Genomic DNA, 18,764 nt, shown 5'->3' with positions numbered 1-18,764 from the left:
AAGGCTGTTAAGGAGCACAAAATTAAGACAAATCCAAGACATAAAACTAACTACAATAACAGGTTGTATGCACAAATAAGGCATCAGTGAACACTTAAAAATCTTTAGAAATACAGCTAAATAAAAAAAACGTTTTCTTCAAATAAATGTGGAGATTCTAGCTAAATATATATCACAGAAGGAATTCTGATAAACATTAACACCGCTTAAAAACAGAGGGCCACAGCATGAATGAACCTTAAAATGAAACTGAAAAATAATATTGAAACTGAAATAAATGTACTGAAAAGGTTTGTATTGAAAGTGAAAAAAATTGATACTGAAAAAAGATTAAATGAAAATGTGTTTTACAACCAAGTTTTCACACTTACATCTTTTTTATTCACTTACAATTCTTTTAAATCCATCACAGTGTGATATTAAACTGAACCATCACCTGATGGAAATGTTTATTATTAAACTTCATCTGTTTGAAGTTTAACAGGTACACGTCCCTCACTCAGAACAGAAAAGCAGATGCAACAGATGCTCCTGCCTTGGTTTGAAGACACCTGCATTCATACTTAGAAAATCCATCTGTACATGTCAGTAAGTGTCTCACATTATCATTATCTTCATTGTCTTCATAAACTAAGCAGAACAGCAGGAGACGCAGACCCGTGTTCGCGCCTGGTTCCGGTCTCCCGCGTTGGTGTATCTGAACCTCTTGATGTAGCAGAAGATGAGCCAGACGATGGAGATGATCATCAGCACGATGAAGAAGATCGATACGAACACCACCGACGTCCTGCTCACGTACTTCTGCAGGTTCCTCGTCCTGATGGTGATTGTCATGGTGACCGTCACATTTCGTTCCAACAGCGATACGATCTCGCGGCCTTTTGGCTCCGGGATCATGATGGCGACGACCTCGCTCGCACCTGAAGATGAGGACAGGTGAGAAGCACTTTGATGGACACTGTACTTTTTACATAAGCTATATAAATAAATATTGATTGATTGATTGATTGATTGATGTCATCATTTTGGCCTAAAATATTTGTCAATTAAAAAAAAGGAGTAGAACTCCAGGAGCAACAACCACCAATTACTAGGAACAGGAATAGGTTTCAAATATCAAGATGAATAAAAAATAAATCTACATTATTGAAGCAAGGATATTTAGTGGGCTTATATTTAAAAATCCAAAACACTTCCCTTCTCCTTTCTATGTCACTAGTGTGGCTTTGTAATGTAGTTCATGTGGCTCTAATCCAGCGGTCCCCAAACAACTCACGGACAGTACCGGCCCGTGAGTTGTTTGGTAGCGGGCCGTGAATTCATGGCATCTAAATGTGGGTGCCACAAACGATTATTTTGATAATCGACTAGTCACCGATTATTTTTGCGACTAATCAGATCATCATCCATTGGACATAAAACGTTCAGCTTATTGCACCAGCAGCATCTGCTCTTATATAACTATCATTAGCTTACAGCTTTAAGTGTTTAAGGTATGTGCTAACTAAAAAAAGATGATAGTTTATTAAATTTTAATGAAATTTGCAGATTGTTTCGGTGAAGTTTAATAAACTCCTTGCTATCTAAAATATAACAGGACACCGGAGTATATTCTCGAGCATCTCACACTTCTGATAATCAGCTGTCTGCTTGACGTTTATTCAGCTGTGTAAAAACTATAACTTTAATCTCAGCCAAACCGATTTACTCAGGAACAAATAAAATACTAAAAAAAGCCAAACAATAACATTTTAAGTTATCTAAGTGACTCATATATCATGTTTAACCTGAGCAGCAAAAGATGGCGGTGTGTTTGAAAACAATTTGCCGGGAGTCCGGTGTTCTCACGGCTCTAGTGACCTTGCCCCCGGCTCGCTATCGAGCTAGTGGGTAACAGACGTCTCCGAAAACATCGGAGCGCTTTTGAAAGTATGTGGTGTCTTGATAAACTGAGCCGATATTTGAGGTTTACACAGCTACATTCTCACCTGAAAATATGTTAAACGTTTAGAAGAAGAAAGTGTGTACATTATTGTACTTTATTGAGCCCCGTGGGGAAATTGCTCTCTGCATTTAACCCATTCACTCAGTGAAGCAGTGGGCAGCAGTGTGTAGGGACGGTACCTTGCTCAGGGGTACCTCAGGGTAGCTGTTAAGGGGAATCGAACCCCCGACCTTCCGATCATGGGGCAACCACTCTACCTACTGAGCTATCCCTGCCCTTGCTTTATTTTGTGACCCAGAAAGAATAATAAGAGTAAAGTTAAAACTAACTAGCTGCCGCCATTTTTGGAAACTGAGCTGGGCTGCGCTATGAATTCTGGGACACAGCTTCTTCTTCTTCTTCTTCTTCTTCGGGGTTTAACGGCAGCTGGCATCCTTGTATATGCAGTGCTGCCATCTTCTGTTTCAGTCCGTTATTACACTCTTAAATCCTGCTACTTATTCCTGCGTCTTTTGTGATCTTACAAAGCTTCAAACGACGCCTCGACTATTAAATTAGTCGTTGACGATTTTGATAGTCGACGTAATCGTGACTAGTCGACTAATCGTAGCAGCCCTAGTGTAGGCCTGCCAGGGATCCCTGAAGGAGTTTCCAGCTGTCAGAGAAACAGCTGTTACTTCACTCAGCAGCAGAGCGACTCAAAAGAACACCACTTACGGTGCTACAGAGCAGTCAGCCCTGTTATGCAACTCAGCGCTAAGTCGTGACCAACGTCAAACGTCACATGGAGTTTCTCTGGACATAATCGAATGACAGGAGCCTGTTTTCCATAATCAGTCACTGTGGATGCAGCGGGGCTGGGAATCCCTGATCCACACGACTGTTTCTGTCAGAGAGGCACTGTGTGGATGACGGCCACTGACAGCATCGTTTAACAAATGGAAATAAACTGATAAAGAAGCATCACAGACCTTCAGTCAGCAACTCTGAGAATATCTCTGATTTCTATCTCTTCCAATTCTATTTCTGGGAAAAAGTCTTCTTGCTGGTTATGAAGAGTGTAAGTATCTTCCCCCTTTAAACAATGTTTCACCTCCGGTTTGGCAGCGTTACACCTGCTGATTCCCCTGCAGCAATGTGAAGCTTATTCACACTGCCCAAACCCACCGAGTGAGCACAGTCATGATATCATTTATGTCATGTGTTTTCCACGATCGCTATGAGACACAAATGGTCAGACTGTAAGTGTTAACACATCTTCTTATTTCATTCCCATCACACAAAAACACTAAGCAGTGCATGCCTGTTAAATTTGATGCTTCCCACACCAATGTGCAACACACTCGCTGTGATCTAGGGAATTATGCATCACATCATCAGTGTTACACTTTATTCTGCTTCAGCTGGAAGCTGATGAAGGCCTTTCAGGGAATGTGTTGTTAACTCAAACTGGAAACGTAAGGCTGGAAACCTGTTTCAGAAATCCTCTGGATCGTTCCATGTACCATGTGTTTTTACACTTCCCACAATGCTCACTCTTGTGCTGCTTGTCCAGCTGCTTCACCCTCAGCTCACTTCTCTCCTCCTCCAGCAGCTACTAAAATAGGGAAGGTATGCTGAGATGATGCTTGCTGGCTGTGACAACCAGCCTCCCTTGAACACACTGCTGCACCCCTCCCCTGCAGCCGAGCCACAAACTACACTCCCCCAGAGACAGAATTAACCAGCATTGATAAAAGAACAATTTTCAAGGAAACACATTTTCTGGGTGTCTTCGCTTGTTATCAGCTCCCAACACACACTATTGATACATTTCCACACATGAGTGTTGTGAACACAGACCTCTCTACATTACCTGGGAACACTGGGTTATGTTTTAAATCACAAAACACAAACAAGGTTTATTTGACAGTTTCAACAATTTACTGGGCAAATTTACATCCAGGACAGAGAAATCCCTGCCTCTGTCACACAAAAAGAGGACAATATATTTAATCATAACATTGAATCATAATACCAAAGAAATAAACTGTTGGTAGATCCACTTTTTACACTTGAATCCTCCATCAGTGAAAATCAAACTCAATTCCAAAACAACAAATTCAACATTCATATAAAAAATCCAACCCTGCAGGGATCAAACATCTGATCAAACACCAGGGTTGGACACAGACTTTCTAATCTGACATCACAAAGTTATTCTGAAGCTGTAAATCTAATTAAAAACTCCCCAAAACTACTAAGAGAAAACCCTTAAAAGGTTCAATGATAGAAGAAAAATCCTTTGCATATAAAATCAACAGAGGTTCCTGATAAACAGACTAATAAATGAAGAATAACTGAACAGTTTCTGTGTCATGAGTGAAATTTCAGTGAGTATGAATCATCTCCAGGAGGTAAAAAGGGTTGGAGCTCAGCAGCAGTCAGAAGAGGAAGATGAGGTGATGAAGAAGAGAGTGTTGACTTGTTAAGTCTAAATGAGACAATTTCTTGCCCCAACACACCAACAGGTGAGACCAAAACTGAGTCAAACCAATGTCTGGTGTCAGTGTGTCTATGTTCTACATTTAATTTATACCCGACACCAACTTAACCTGTACACACATCTACATTTTCCACTCAACTATTTCTCAGTGTCCATAGTAAAGCAGTCCCCAGTGTGAGTGCTTCACCCTGCCCAGTGAGAGTGGCAGCAAAACAGTGCCTCCACAGATGGGAGAATTGTGAAAGTGGGGAAACACAACTTTAAAATTATATAAAAATACACTGCTCAGCAAAAAGTGGTTCCTCTAGTCTAAACTACACAATTTCCAAATAAGGAGAATCTGGGGACAGTTTGCATATAACACCTCCTTGGACATAAAACTAGATGACTCAACACATCCCTTATAACAGAAATACCTCGTCAGTTGGACTTTTTCCATGACGTTTGTATTAAGAAATTAAGATAAACATTGTCCACGTCACCTTTAATCCCCATGACCTTCTACCAGTCGTCCATTGAGAGCCTGCTAACCTACTGCATGACAGTATGGTACGGCAGCTGTACTAAGGTGGATAGAGCGAGGCTTCAGAGAGTAGTCAAGACAGCACAAAAGATCATCGGCTGCCCTCTCCCCTCCCTGATGGACAGTTATTCCTCCCGCTGCCTCAGCAGAGCAGGAGACATCATCAAGGACAGCTCCCACCCTGGTTTCAACATGTTCAGCCTGCTACAGGTGCATCAGCACAAAAACCCACAGACTCGAAAACACTTTCTTCCCTAAAGCTATAACCACCCTGAACTCACACATGCACCGATAACACAGCCCCCCCAATTTTTTTCTTCCCATTTCCTCTAAGAACCACCACTCTGCAATACCAATCCTATGTATATATATTTTCCCTCTGTTAATGCTTTCCATATGTATATAGTGCTGCAGAACTTTGCCTCCCCCCAGCATGTTTGCACTGAGTAGGAGATGCTCTGTATGTCATTATTGTGACTATACGGTTGTATAAAGGCATTCTATTCTATTCTATTCTATTCACCCCAGCAGCAAACTACCCAACTTAGAAAAGCTCTACAAAGCCTCCTTCACAGAGGGAGGAAATCGAGTTAACTGCGCATTTATTGGGGTGAATAAAGCAGAGCATCATCTACCTGGCATGGTGATGGTGTCGTTCGTGTTGGTGGAGCCCACATTAAAGATGACCACCGCAGAGGCGTTGTGGGCTGCAGCGTGGCGGATCTTGTCCTTGTAGGTGCAGTTGCCCCGGGCTATGAGCGCCACCCAGGCCCCGGCCTGAGCGGGCACCGCGAAGCGGGTGTTGGGGTCGCAGGCCTGGCGGTCGAGCGGTGCTGCGGGCAGGACCAACACCCCCTTGGCGTCCCGCTTCGGAGAGTGCTCGCCATATCGCCCGCACTCCGTCTTCTCGGTGCGCAGCTCCGAGGTGGCCGGGTCCACGTAGGTGATGTTGACGAAGGCGGTGTACCACTCCTCCCGCTCGGCCACGGTGAAGTCCAGGCACAGCAGGTGGACGAAGCAGAAGGAGAGCAGCCACGTAGACCCGCCACCAGCGAGCCCGGGGCCATGACGAGCCTCCCCGGGGTGAGAGCGAGCTGTGTGTCGGTAGGTCGGAGGAGCCCGGTAGCTTCAACACTGGAGCCTCCTACTCCACCATGCTACAAGGCAAAACCACCAGGAGCATGTTTAACTCGCTTATACTCCCCTTTGTTCACACCAAAGAAAAAAAATCTGTTTTTAGCCGCTCCCCTCCTCTACTCTCGGGCTACCTAGCAGCAGACGCCTGTTAGCAGTCTCCATTTCCAGCCTCCACCGTTAACTCGATGAGAAACACCCACGAAAAACTCCTAAATGCGCACAACTGAAAGGAGAAATCACCACAGGAGTGACGCGACGTGAGCCCACCGAAGTGAAGCACCAGGCGGTTGGCTGTTGTGCCAAAATTGAAAATTTTCTGTGTTACAAGTTAAGACCTAAGATTTGTCATTCCACCCAAATCCACATTCATCAGAGCTCCCTGCTCTGCTGATATTCTTGTATGCAACTGCGACATAAACTTCTCCCCCTCTCCACTCCACCTCCCAGTAACAAGGTCCAGTCAGACTCTCTCTACTCAGGACCTGAAGCCATCCAGTGAATCTGTCTGGATGATCAGAATAAAACTGTTGCTGATTCATAAATGTTACTTTTCTGTTCCCCTCAGATAATAACAGACGTCTGTTTGCTGTGTTTGGATCCAGTGGGATTTCATGTGAACATTTTAAGAATCCAGCTCTGGTCTTTGGCTCTGGTGGTGACAGTAAAACATCCTCTTCAGTGACTGTCAGTGAGATGTTTGTCCATTCCTCTCTCAGAATGTCCTGTAGTCTATCTCTGGTCTCTGACACAGCTGCTGTCACATCCTCAAAGTAGCTCAGAGGACGAATATTGATGCTGGATGAGTGTGTAGACTCACTGAGTGCTGACAGTGAGGGGTAGTTGTGTAGAAACTGGTTGTGATCCTCTGTGTGTGAGAGCTGCTCCAGCTCGCCGTCTTTCCTCTTCAGCTCAGCGATCTCCTGCTCCAGCTCCTCCTGAAGCTCTTTGACTCGACTCACTTCAGTTTCCTGCTGGGATCTGACCTGCTGCTTCACATCAGAGCTTCTTTTCTGGAGGAGACGGATCAGCTCAGTGAACATCTTCTCACTGTCCTCCACTGCTTTATCAGCAGAGCCATTGATGGCCTCCACCTCCTGTTGAAGCAGCTTCACATCTTTCTCTCGCTCCTGGATTCTCTGCTGGATGTTTAGTCGTCTCACCTCGAGCTCCTTCTGCTTCTCAGTCCTTTCTGCTGCAGCTGGGACTGTTTCATGGCCTTTATGTTCATCAATTGTGCAGAGATAACAGATACTCTGCTGATCAGTACGACAGAAAATCTTCATCACCTCATCATGACGAGAGCAGATGTTGTCCTGGAGCTTCTTGGAGGGGGCCACCAGCTTGTGTTTTTCAAAGGCAGGAGACTCCAAATGAAGCTGAATGTGTTTATCACAGTAGGAGATCAGACACACCAGACAGGACTTGATGGCTTTCAGCTTCCTCCCAGTGCAGACATCACAGGCCACATCTTCAGGTCCAGCATAGCAGTGATCAGCTGGAGCAGCTTGGAGTCCAGTCTTCTTCAGCTGCTCCACTAAAGCTGCTAACATGGTGTTTTTCTCCAGGACAGGCCTCGGTGTGAAAGTCTTCCTGCACTGAGGGCAGCTGTGGATTCCCTTCCTGTCCTCTTCATCCCAGAAACCTTTAATACAGTTCCTGCAGTAGCTGTGTCCACAGGGAATAGCCACCGGATCCTTCAGTAGATCCAAACAGATGGAACAAGAGAAGGTTTCTCGGTCCAGCTGAACTCCTTTCTGCGCCATTTTTCCTATCAGTGTCAGTGACTGTGTGAGTTTCTCTTCCTTATAACTGAAACTAGTCTGAGCTCTGATCTCAACAACATGTTTCTGCAGTGAATGGAGCCTGTCAGCTCTTACACGTCACCACATGTTGGTCATCGGCAAACTGCAGATCTGAAGGGGAGGGAACGAGGAAACACGTGGACAGAGAGGAGGTGCTGTGTTTAAGAGCAGGAAGAAGAGGGAGGGTTATCAGGCTGTGCTTCACTCCAGGAAGAGGAGCAGTTAGAGAGTGAAACTGTGTGTTTAACCCTTTTATTTACTGCTCACTTCAACTTAAGCTTGTTAACACTTTCTTCTATATAAATAAATAAATCACACTTTGTGTGTTTTTCTTTCTGTGATTTGAGATCATCACATTTTTATTTTATAATTTTTATATGTTATACGCACAAAAGAGCACTTTTTAAATGTTCAATGTTCAGCTGGAAATGAATGTGAAACTTTGGTGATGATCTCAAATCACAGAAAGACACAAAGTTCTGCTCTCTAGGTGAACCAATCCTTGTCCACCTTCCTCTTGGGCAAAAAAAAAGTACTGCCTGGAGTACCCAGTGTTGATTGTCCCAAAAGAAATAAACCAACAAAACTTGAAGATCATGTACCACACCAGGAGGGGGTTCTATACAAGCTAATCGATGCCATAAACAGAAGTGGCCAAGTTATTTATAATCAACACTCTCCCTCTATATGACATTTGGGGCAACAGCCACCTCCACTTTTCCAATTTTCCCCCAACTTTCTCCACCACCCCTTCCCAGTTCTTACATTCTGTAGCCTCATCTCCCACGTACACACCCAGATACTTCAACCCTCCCCTTTACCATCTCAGCTCACCTGGAAGTCGTGGGAGCCCAGTCAGCCAATCACCCACCGCCAGAGCCTCACTCTTAGCCCAATTCACCTGTGCAGCTAAAAATCTGCAAAAGTTCCCAACAATTATTCCCAACTTATTCACATCTTGGTGACTCCTAACAAATACAATAATATCATCAGCATACGCAGACAAACTAAAAGACATATTGACATCAGATAAAACCAACCCAGTAATGGATGACCTCACATTGTGCAACACTGGTTTGATAGACAGAGCATACCCGACAGTGGACAGCCCAGCCTAATGCCTCTAGTTAATTTAAAAGGTTTACACAAACGACCATTTATTTTCAGTACATTTTCAATTTCCTCGTACAAAACCATAATCTTAGCGATTAAACCAGAGCCGAGACCAAACCTTTCTAGCACACTCCAGAGGTAACGATGCTCAACTCAGCCAAAAGCTTTTTCTTGGTCCAGAGAAATCAGATCAGTATCATAACCCAGTGAACTGGAGACTTCCAAAACACCTCTAACTAATGACACATTGTCGACAATAGACCTACACAGCACACAGTAAGTTTGCCCTGGATGTAAAATTTGATCCATCACCATCTTCAGCCTGTTTGCCAGCACCTTTGATAGCAACTTACAAATATTAACATTATTAATCCCCTCTACGAAGCGAGAAAAACGTGCAGTGTGTTAAGCTTGAAACTTTAGTTTTCTGTTTGGTGACAGAGGCTCTTTTGACCCGTTTATTAAACACATGAAGGTGAATACATGACCTGCCAGGACCAGGTTATGTTCGATTTAAAATCGAGTGAATAAATCCACATTTTCACTGATTCTTTTGTATACAAGTTTTTTAGTACGATCGATCTTATAATGTGACTAAAGCTGCTTCCACGGGCTGTGTGACGTTTAACATGCAAACGTATCCAGTTTAAAGTGTCAGAACTCCTGACTGCTGTGAGAGCGGTGCTTCTTCCAGGTTGTAGTAACTGTGTTGCTTCAGCCACTCGCAACATTGCGATCATAAAGCTAGTAAAGTAGTTCTAATAACAGCTCGAAATTTAACTCTACTCAATATAATGTTAATTTCAAAAAGGATGGTTGGATGACTTGTTGTAGAGTCTGACAATGATTCAGAATGAATGATCCCAGTTTTAATTATAATGCACATATTTTAAGATGAATCCTTCAGTTATCAAACCTGAGGCAAAGGTACTTTCCAGAGTTAAAGACGTATTTGCAGCAAAGAAAGTAAAATGTAACACGTGGAGCATTGTTTCAGTTTCTTAATATCCGCATAGAGACAATATGTTTCACTTTAAGCAATTAGAGTAGCATTATTCAGTACAGACATTAAAAAATAAAATCATCACATTGCTGACTGGAAAGTCCTCCAGGGCCTGAAGCAGCAAAGCAGCCCCAGAACAAACCTCAAAAGTTCATCTTTTGTTAGTCCACAGAACATTTTCCTAAGAGTCTTGCTGATCATCATAAAGGCCTGCAGTTCTTTACATGTTGTTGTCGGATATTGTGACCTCCTGGATGAGTCATTAATGCGCTCTCGGGGTAGTTTTTGTAGGCCGAACACGTCTGTGAACATTCACCACTGTTCCATTTTTTTCTCCACTAGTACATAATGACTGTCACTGTGTTGCACCGGAGTCCCAAAACCTGAGAAATTACTTTTTTAGACTGAAAGATGTTTGTGTTATTTTTTAAGCTCTTTTAGCACAGGTTGGATTGTCTGCTGCAAAACTGTGTTTTCAAATTGGCTTCCCAATATTAAAAATAGGTAACAGTAAAAAAGAAAAAAGAAAAAACAACAACCTGGAGACATGTTAGATTAAAATATTGTTTGGGTATTTAATATAATTTAATAAATTCAACACAGACAACATTATTCTGTTGTGATGATCCAGGAAGATTAAGTGTGGTTGATCAAAGTACACGTGTGTTTTATTGTTTCAGGAAGCAGAAGACAGATGAAGAAGGAAGTGCACGAGAGGCTGAAGCTCAGCATGCTCTTTCTGTGTTGACCCTCAGTCTCCATTGTTGTTTTCCTGCTTCTAAAACTTCTCTCATGCAGAGGTAACATTTATAGCAGCACATTTGAGGTTTTCTGTAAACCTTTAAACGAATTTAAGGAGGACTTGACTATTTCACAATTTCATTTCTATCTTTATGCGACAAACTGAGAAGCCATATAAAATTCAGTGCTTATTTACATATCTGACACGGCCTTCCAGATTGTTCCCAGAGCATCAGTGAAATATCGGATCTGTTTCAGGTTATTTTCAGGGAGGACCTCTGCAGCAAGTGGTGGCTCTCCTGGGTGATGATGTTGTTTTACCCTGTTCTCTGGAACGTCCTGTGGATGCTTCACAGCTGCAGCTGGAGTGGGCGAGAACTCACCTGACACCAGGATTTATCTACATGTGGGAGAAAAATAAAGAAAATGTGGACGACAAACAGCCGTCATATGTTGGAAGAACCTCACTGTCCTTTTATAAACCGGAGCATGGAAACATCTCACTGACTCTCTCTAAAGTACAGCTGTCTGATCAAGGACCGTACAGATGTCTCATTCCAAAGCTGGGTCAAAGGTCACATGTACACCTTATTGTAGGTAAGTGGATATCTTTGTAGTACAAATACATAATAAAGTCAGTTTATGGTCCTGACTGCACATTTCTAAATGTACAATACAGTGTTCCCTCCTTTATCGTGGGAGTTACGTTCTAAAACTAACCTGCAATAGGTGAAATCCGTGAAGTAGCCAGCTTTATTTTTTAATATTATTATAGATGTTTTAAGGCTGTAAAATCCCTCACTACACACTTTATACACTTTTCGCAAGCAGGCATGAACATTTTCACACTTTTTTCTCTCGTTTAAACACTTTCAAAGTTCAAACCTTTGTAGAAAAATAAGTCCAGTATTATAGAGCGAAACCAAAGGAACCCATGTTGCCTTTGACGGTGCAAGACGTTTCATCGACACTGTTGTGTTCGTTTGGGAGAAAACTTACAAACATACTGTACAGCATTTCAGAGTAACACTGCTAACAATAGAAGACTTATGTAAATTTGACAAGCTGAACGCTTTCTGTACTGACAGGAGACACGGCACGAGATTGATTGACAATGGTCTACAGCCAATCAAGACGCAGAACACAATGCACGGTAAAAACAAAAAAAAAAAAAAAAAAGCACCATGCAAAATTGCACAAAAAAAAACCGCGAAACAGCGATACCGCTAAAGGTGAACTGCGTTATAGCGACGGACCACTGTATTTCATACTTCTGGTCTTCTTGCTTCGGTGTATCTAAATGTTTGACTGGTGTCACACATGCAGTGGGTGAATACATTTTTCCTTCCTCAGCTTCAGCATCTACACCCGTCATGAAGGTGATGTCAAATGTCAGCAGCAGGGTGGTGTTACAGTGTGAGTCTGCAGGCTGGTATCCAGAGCCTGAGCTGCTGTGGTTGGACGGTGAGGGAAACCTCCTCTCTGCTGGACCTACAGAGACCCTCAGAGGTCCTGATGACCTCTATACTGTCAGCAGCAGAGTGACTGTGGACAGTGTTGGGAAGGTTACTTTTAAAATGTATTCCATTACAGATTACAGAATACATGCCCCAAAATGTATTCTGTAACGTATTCCGTTACGTTACTCAATGACAGTAACGTATTCTGAATACTTTGGATTACTTAATATATTATCATGCTTTTTACAACAACGTGAATGTACTATTGCTGTGTGATTTATTACTATTACTGAAGGTCCGCGACTCCAAACTGTAGTAGAGGGACCTCTGACTAATACGGCGGGGTCCCTGTCGGCTCGTAGCCGAAAACTAGCTTTACTTTGTTGTGTGGGTCAACTTTTCTTGCGAGAGACAGAGACAGGGGTTGAAAGACTGCTCGAACGGAACTTATTGTTTTCGGAGGAAAACACGAACACGGTGTACAGTCGAGTCTTAATAGCTTACTTACAACTGGGCTCGTCAGGCACTCTTCTTGGCTGCAGTGGTTATTATTATATTTACATGCTTCCAGCTCCCGTTTTTGCTCGATGACAACTCGTACCTTTCCACTCGCCTTTTTCTCCCTCCTCGCGCTCACAGACCCATAATGTGTATGGCAGTCCATTCTCCCTGCAACACGGACTACACTGCCCATGATGCTACATTCTTTAGAGCTATGCTTGTAGCATTCTGCCTGTTAGCTTAGCACAACAACAACAACAACGAAAAGGCACTCTCTCACCCAGGAAACACACAGTCGCAGAGAGAGAGAGAGCGTCGCCCTGTAACCATGGCAACCGTAACGCTGCCGCCTGGAACAACAGAACGTAGCTGTCAAACAAAACCCAAACAGTCCTGACCCGCGACAAAATGAAACAGGAAAGTACCACAGTGTAATCCATTTATTTCAACAAAGTAACTGTATTCTGAATACCACCTTTTTAAACGGTAACTGTAACAGAATACAGTTACTCATATTTTGTATTTTAAATACGTAACGGCGGTACATGTATTCTGTTACTCCCCAACACTGACTGTGGAGAAGAGACACAGCAACAACATCACCTGCATAGTCCAACAGAGGAACACCAACCAGAGCAGAGAGATACACAGACATGTTCCAGGTAATAATGACTCACATTCAGAAACAAACTATTTCATTATTTCTATCATTTCTGTTTTAGGTTTTAAAATATTTTTGCTTTCTTCTTGAAAGTGATGTCATCAGGGAATCTGGATTCATTGTCTTTACCATCATTTTTTTTTCTCGCATGGTTTTTCTTGTTGTGGTTTTTCTGTGGAAGTTGAAACAAACCCAAAGTGGTAAGAATTTTATTTTATGTACTGTAATAAAGCAGAGTCTGAAACTTAGGTTTGCATTTAATTCAGCAGGTAGCTGCTGAATTTGTAAGAATCTGTAGGTTTGCTCAAAAAAAGAAGTGGACAGTCTCGAATTTTATGGCAGTTTCATTTTAATAAACAGAGAGAGAATTACAACCAAAACTACAGACATAAAAAAACATTACATAAAAGATATAAATGATCTTGCCAGTTATTGACTGACATAAGTGTTTGATCCACGAATAAAGCATGACCTAGTATTTGGACACTTGCTGGTGAGTACAGCGCTAAGACATTTGTTGTAGTTGGTTACCAGGGCCGTGCAGATATGTTTGAAGGGGCAGGTGGTCAACCGCCCTCTGCACGTGCCTGTTGGCTACCACGTTTGCAAACATCTCAACTGCCTCGTTTGAGTTTTGGACGAAATGCATTCTGGGATATTTGCCTGGGTTTGGCTACAGTGGCTAGCGAGCCAATCGGAACAGCCAATCGGAATTTTTTCATCCAAGTCTGTGATTGGTTGGTTTTGTGGCACAAATATAACACTGTACAGAAAGAGTTGAATGTGCAAGAGCAGAGATGTTGAGGGTGCGAGCAACACATTGCGAGCGGGTCCGCAGAGATCTGAGAAAGAGCAAATGCAAAACCTGAGCGAGAGGGGCTGTTATTGTGTGTGTATATGGATAAGAGCAAACACCGAAATACATTTTTTGCACGCAGCAATGATTTCTGTTCACTCAAATTTAGCTTTTCTTCACTCAAAATAAATTTCTCCTCAAAATGCAACACTTTGTAAATGTTTTTTTACAGGGGCTCAAAATAGTGGCACAAAAATAACGCCATATTTATTGGCTTTATTGAGGATTATTTGTTAATAGATATCAAGTAAAATGGAAGTAAAAGTTCAGTCTGATCTTAAAATATGAGTTTCATGTCTGTGCGTTGAGATTTAACGGCATTATTTACTGGTTATCTCACTCCTGAACCACACCCTCCTCTCCTGTTTGTCTCCTGGTTTAGTTGTCCAATCTGACACAGATGCACTTTTATACCTGTGTCCTGTGGCTGTGTGGTTGGACATTTGCGTGACGTGTTTTTATTTTTCTTTCTTCTTTAGAGTACCAGAGTCTCTGAATGCCTCCATTTGAAAGCGGGTTGCTGCCGACCCTCCATGGAGGGGTTTCCCTCTGGATTTTCATCCTCTGCTTCAGTTTTATTAAAGGTAAATGAATTTCTTTTTATCAGACTCTACTTTGAGTTCATTTTGTATTTAACTGGTAAGTAATACTAACAACTATTTTCCCCATTGAAATGTTTCCAGTATTATTTTTCTAATGATTACATAAAATTTAACAACCCTCCCATTTTCTAAACAACCAACGAGACTGTCAGGTTACATCAGAGACTCAAGGGAAGTAGGTTGCATTTTTATGCAGTGCACAAAAGGAAGACTAGATGTCTGTAAACACCTGATGACTATGTTAAACACAGCAGTAGTTTGTGTTTCCTCATTGTTCATGTCCACAGTGAAGAGTTCTGCTTTCTTTCTCCAGCAGCACAATCCCGAAACAGTTTCAGAGTCTCTGTGTTTCCAAACTGAGCTGATAAATGTTTACAGTAACATCTGTGTTATTAGTTGATGTTGAGCTCCATCTGCAGGAGGGACACCGTTAAAATGTCATCAGTGTTTAGTTTCTCTCACATTTATCATGGAGCAGATCTCAGTGGGAGTGGATGTTTGCTGTGGATGTTTACAGGCTAAAATCCTTCTAATGTGACATGTTTTCAGAGCTCACATGTAAATTACAACCATCCAGTTTCTTCTTCATGATTTCAAAACATCTCGGTGAATCAAGTTTCCTGTGAGCTGTTTAAATTGACTTTAGATTTTGGTGGATGATCAAACTGTGGCTGCTTAACTGTGCTGACTGCAGAGATACTGAATAAGTCTGATCAACAGATTCATGATGAAAGTCATGGAAACAAAATCATCATCACAGTTATCTTGGTCATCTTCATTTCACTGACTGTGGAAACAAAGTGGATTTATTCAAGTTTAAGTAGCTCATCAGTTGAAAATCAACATTTTTTGTTTAAAAATAGCTGATAACTATTCGCTGATAGCTGCCAACATCTGCGAACAAATATAATTCTATGAAGTTGTTCTATATAGTGTGTAAATGTTAATATAGAGCATTATTAAATTTATTGCTAATGCAATCGTATGGAACATTGACTTCTAAAGGAAATTTTAGATGGCACTCGTCATCAGAAAGGTTGCGGACTCCTGGTCTACAAGGACTGGGTCACTGTCCTCGTGTGGACATTAGAGGAACTGCAGCTGTGGATTTTATGTGAAGCAAATATAAAAGTATTAATTTCACATTAACCTTAATATCTCTAAAAATCAGCTTTAAATGAATTAATTCCCTTTAAAATATAAATAATTCAAATTCAGTGTTTAGTGGCACATATTTTTACTGTGACACATGCTGTAGGTGTGGCTTGTTTCCATCAGTGGCTCTGGAAACACCTTTATGTTGTAAGCACACAAGTTGTCATGGGGATGCGGCCCCATTTGTGAGACTGCTGTATTATTACTTAGTATTCATTTATATGTAAAGTTTGTTCTTATTTCAGAACCACAGGCGACAGAAACAACTCAAGCAGAAAAGAAAGAAAAGCCTGAATTCTTCATAACTTTTATAAACATTATGATCATGCACTCACTATGTCGTTATGTACAGTACAGATAGACCGGGTGATAAATTCGCAGCTGTATGTTTTCACAGTAAGGTAAAACAGTTTATCAGACATGGATTAATCCTAGTCCCAGACTAAAAGGAGCACTAGGATTATTCCACATGTGTGTAAGTCTAACAGAGACAAAGTTTATTTTCTTCTAAGTTTTATAAAAGCTGTAAATATAAGATAATCAGAGCACTTTTAACAGATTTTAGTTTTATTTGTGTCACAGTTTTGAAGTTTGTTAAACTTGTAATATTCAGAATAATGCTGAATTTTAAATTGTCTTTCAGTGTTTAAACAGAGTGACTCCTCCTCACACACAGAAGTGTTGATGGTTTGATGAAGAAGGTTTAAACGTTAATGAAAGCAACACAAAGTCAGGAGCAGAGAGGTCCTTGAAGCTGCAGATCAGACTGTAAAGATTAATTGTTGAGGAGGAAGAAGCAGATGTGAAGTTTTCAGAGTGACAACAGTATAAATGTGGGACTAGAAGGAAGGACGAGAGCAGCCTGATGTGAACAGACGGAGCTCTGATGTTTGTCACAAACTGTGCAGCCGACCTGGAGCTACAGGCTGGTTTACCTGAAACCTTCAGACTGAACACACAGAGCTCCAGCTGTGAGCTGCTCATCAAACTCAACACGTTTGACTAAATACTGAACGATAGACTCTGATCCAGGGTCAGTGTTTAACATTGCACATGTGCACAATGTCAATGACAAAAAGTTTCAATTTTGTGTTTTGGAAAATGTTTTATTGGTGAGTAGGGCTGCCACTAACAATTATTTTGATAGTCGACTAGTCACCGATTATTTTTGCGATTAATCGACTAATCAGATCATCATCCATTGGACGTAAAACGTACAGCTTATTGCACCAGCATGCATCTGCTCTTATGTAACTTAGCTTACAGCTTTAAGTGTTTAAGGTATGTGCTAACTAAAAAAAAAGACAAGATGATAGTTTATTAAACTTTTAATGAAATTTTCAGATTGTCTCTGTCAGGGACCCTGGGTCTGAGCGACCCAGGCCGCTAAATTTGGACACAGGTATGAAACCAGATGCTGCTTCTTCTTCTTCTTTGGGGTTTAACAGCTGGCATCCCTGGACATGCAGTGCTTCCCTCTTCTGTTTCAGTTGGTTATTACACTCTTAAATCCTACTACTTATTCTTGCGTCTTTCAGGATTTTACAAAGCTTCAAATGACATGTCGACAATTAAATTAGTTGTCGACATTTTTAATAGTCGACTAATTGTGGCAGCCCTATTGGTGAATATGTTTTTTTTGCACTACAGTGTTTAAATATATGTTATATTCTAAACTATGCAATATATTTAACCTTGTTAATATAAAGTAATTAAATTAGTTGATCCTTTATGTTTCTGTGAGACTGAAGGAGACAAACTTTGAAGTCACTGATGCTTGAAATACTTCCCATGGGTGGTGCAGCAGATACTGGACAGCACATAAAATGTTCTGAGAACTTCAGGGGTCTCATCAAGCAGCATAACTGCAGATCAGCCAGTAGATGGCAGCAATCTCCTAAATCAAGACCTGCTTCCACCAACTTTGATTTTTATTATGATTTCTAAATGGTTTATATTTTGTGCAGTAGATTGTTTTATGGTAACAGTGTATTCATAACAAATTGAAGAGATGTTCATGCTGTCTGTATTATTTCATTTTTTTATTTTATTTATTATTTAAGTTTATTTTTTTTCACGTTTCACATCAGCTGCTGATTACTGACAGACATCCAGCTGTTCTGTCACATCTGTTTACTGAATGAACTTCAGCTTCTGATGAGAATGGGCAAGGATTTCAGTCTCTAGATGTGCAAAGCTGGTAGAGACATACCCCAAATGACTGGCAGCTGTAATTGCAGCAAAAGGTGGTTCTTCAAAGTATTGACTCAGGGGGCTGAATAATTATGCACACCCCACTTTGCAGTTATTTATTTGTAAAAAATGTTTGGAATCATGTATGATTTTTGTTCCACTTCTCACGTGTGCACCACTTTGTGTTGGTCTTTCATGTGGAATTCCAATAAAATTGATTCATGTTTGTGGCTGTAATGTGACAAAATGTGGAAAAGTTAAAGGGGGCCGAATACTTTTGCAAGCCACTGTAGGCTTTCTTGACTTGACTTGACTTTCTTACAGCCAGACCTCAGTCAGTCAGAGTTGGTACAATGACATCAGGTACAAAGATAGTGAGCACAGTGACTCCCCAAGGCTGTGTGCTCAGTCCACTCTTGTACACGCTCTTCACCAGGATCCCCAATTATACATCAGCGGGATTCTGGTGGAGAGGGTGAAGACCTTCAATATATTTACAGAAGACCAATTATGAGCTATTGAGCCATCGGCCCCCGGGGGCCAACCCCCTGAACTTATAATAGCGTATAATGAACTGTTCCTTGAGC

The 18,764-nt window shown here is 41.5% G+C and overlaps 2 protein-coding genes and 1 pseudogene across 3 annotated transcripts; 1 reads left to right on the top strand and 2 right to left on the bottom strand.

Moving 5' to 3' along the window:
• Nucleotides 1–343: 343 nt before the first annotated feature.
• LOC147334714 (RING finger protein 150-like) lies at nt 344–6,334 on the bottom strand (annotated as a pseudogene). The gene is made up of 2 exons (XR_015126344.1): nt 5,589–6,334; nt 344–920 (listed from the first exon to the last, which is right to left on the bottom strand). The product of XR_015126344.1 is annotated as an RING finger protein 150-like (transcript).
• Nucleotides 6,335–6,377: 43 nt separating this feature from the next.
• LOC147334713 (tripartite motif-containing protein 16-like) lies at nt 6,378–7,853 on the bottom strand. The gene has a single exon (XM_086273961.1). The coding sequence runs from the start codon at nt 7,851–7,853 to the stop codon at nt 6,426–6,428; it is 1,428 nt and encodes a 475-aa protein (XP_086130087.1). The 3' UTR covers nt 6,378–6,425.
• Nucleotides 7,854–9,149: 1,296 nt separating this feature from the next.
• Nucleotides 9,150–12,507, top strand: LOC147334712 (butyrophilin subfamily 1 member A1-like). Its single transcript, XM_086285981.1, has 3 exons — nt 9,150–9,198; nt 11,008–11,346; nt 12,103–12,507. The coding sequence occupies exons 1-3, from the start codon at nt 9,150–9,152 to the stop codon at nt 12,375–12,377; spliced, it is 663 nt and encodes a 220-aa protein (XP_086142107.1). The 3' UTR covers nt 12,378–12,507.
• Nucleotides 12,508–18,764: the final 6,257 nt, after the last annotated feature.

Source organism: Aulonocara sp. 'chitande type north' Nkhata Bay, linkage group LG3, assembly GCF_057382095.1.
Source record: "Aulonocara sp. 'chitande type north' Nkhata Bay isolate Kocher_YH1m ecotype deep benthic linkage group LG3, A_spYH_male_GT1.1, whole genome shotgun sequence".
NCBI lineage: Eukaryota > Metazoa > Chordata > Actinopteri > Cichliformes > Cichlidae > Aulonocara > Aulonocara sp. 'chitande type north' Nkhata Bay.
The sequence above is the reverse complement of the archived record's forward strand: the minus strand, read 5'-3'. Positions and strand labels throughout refer to the sequence as shown.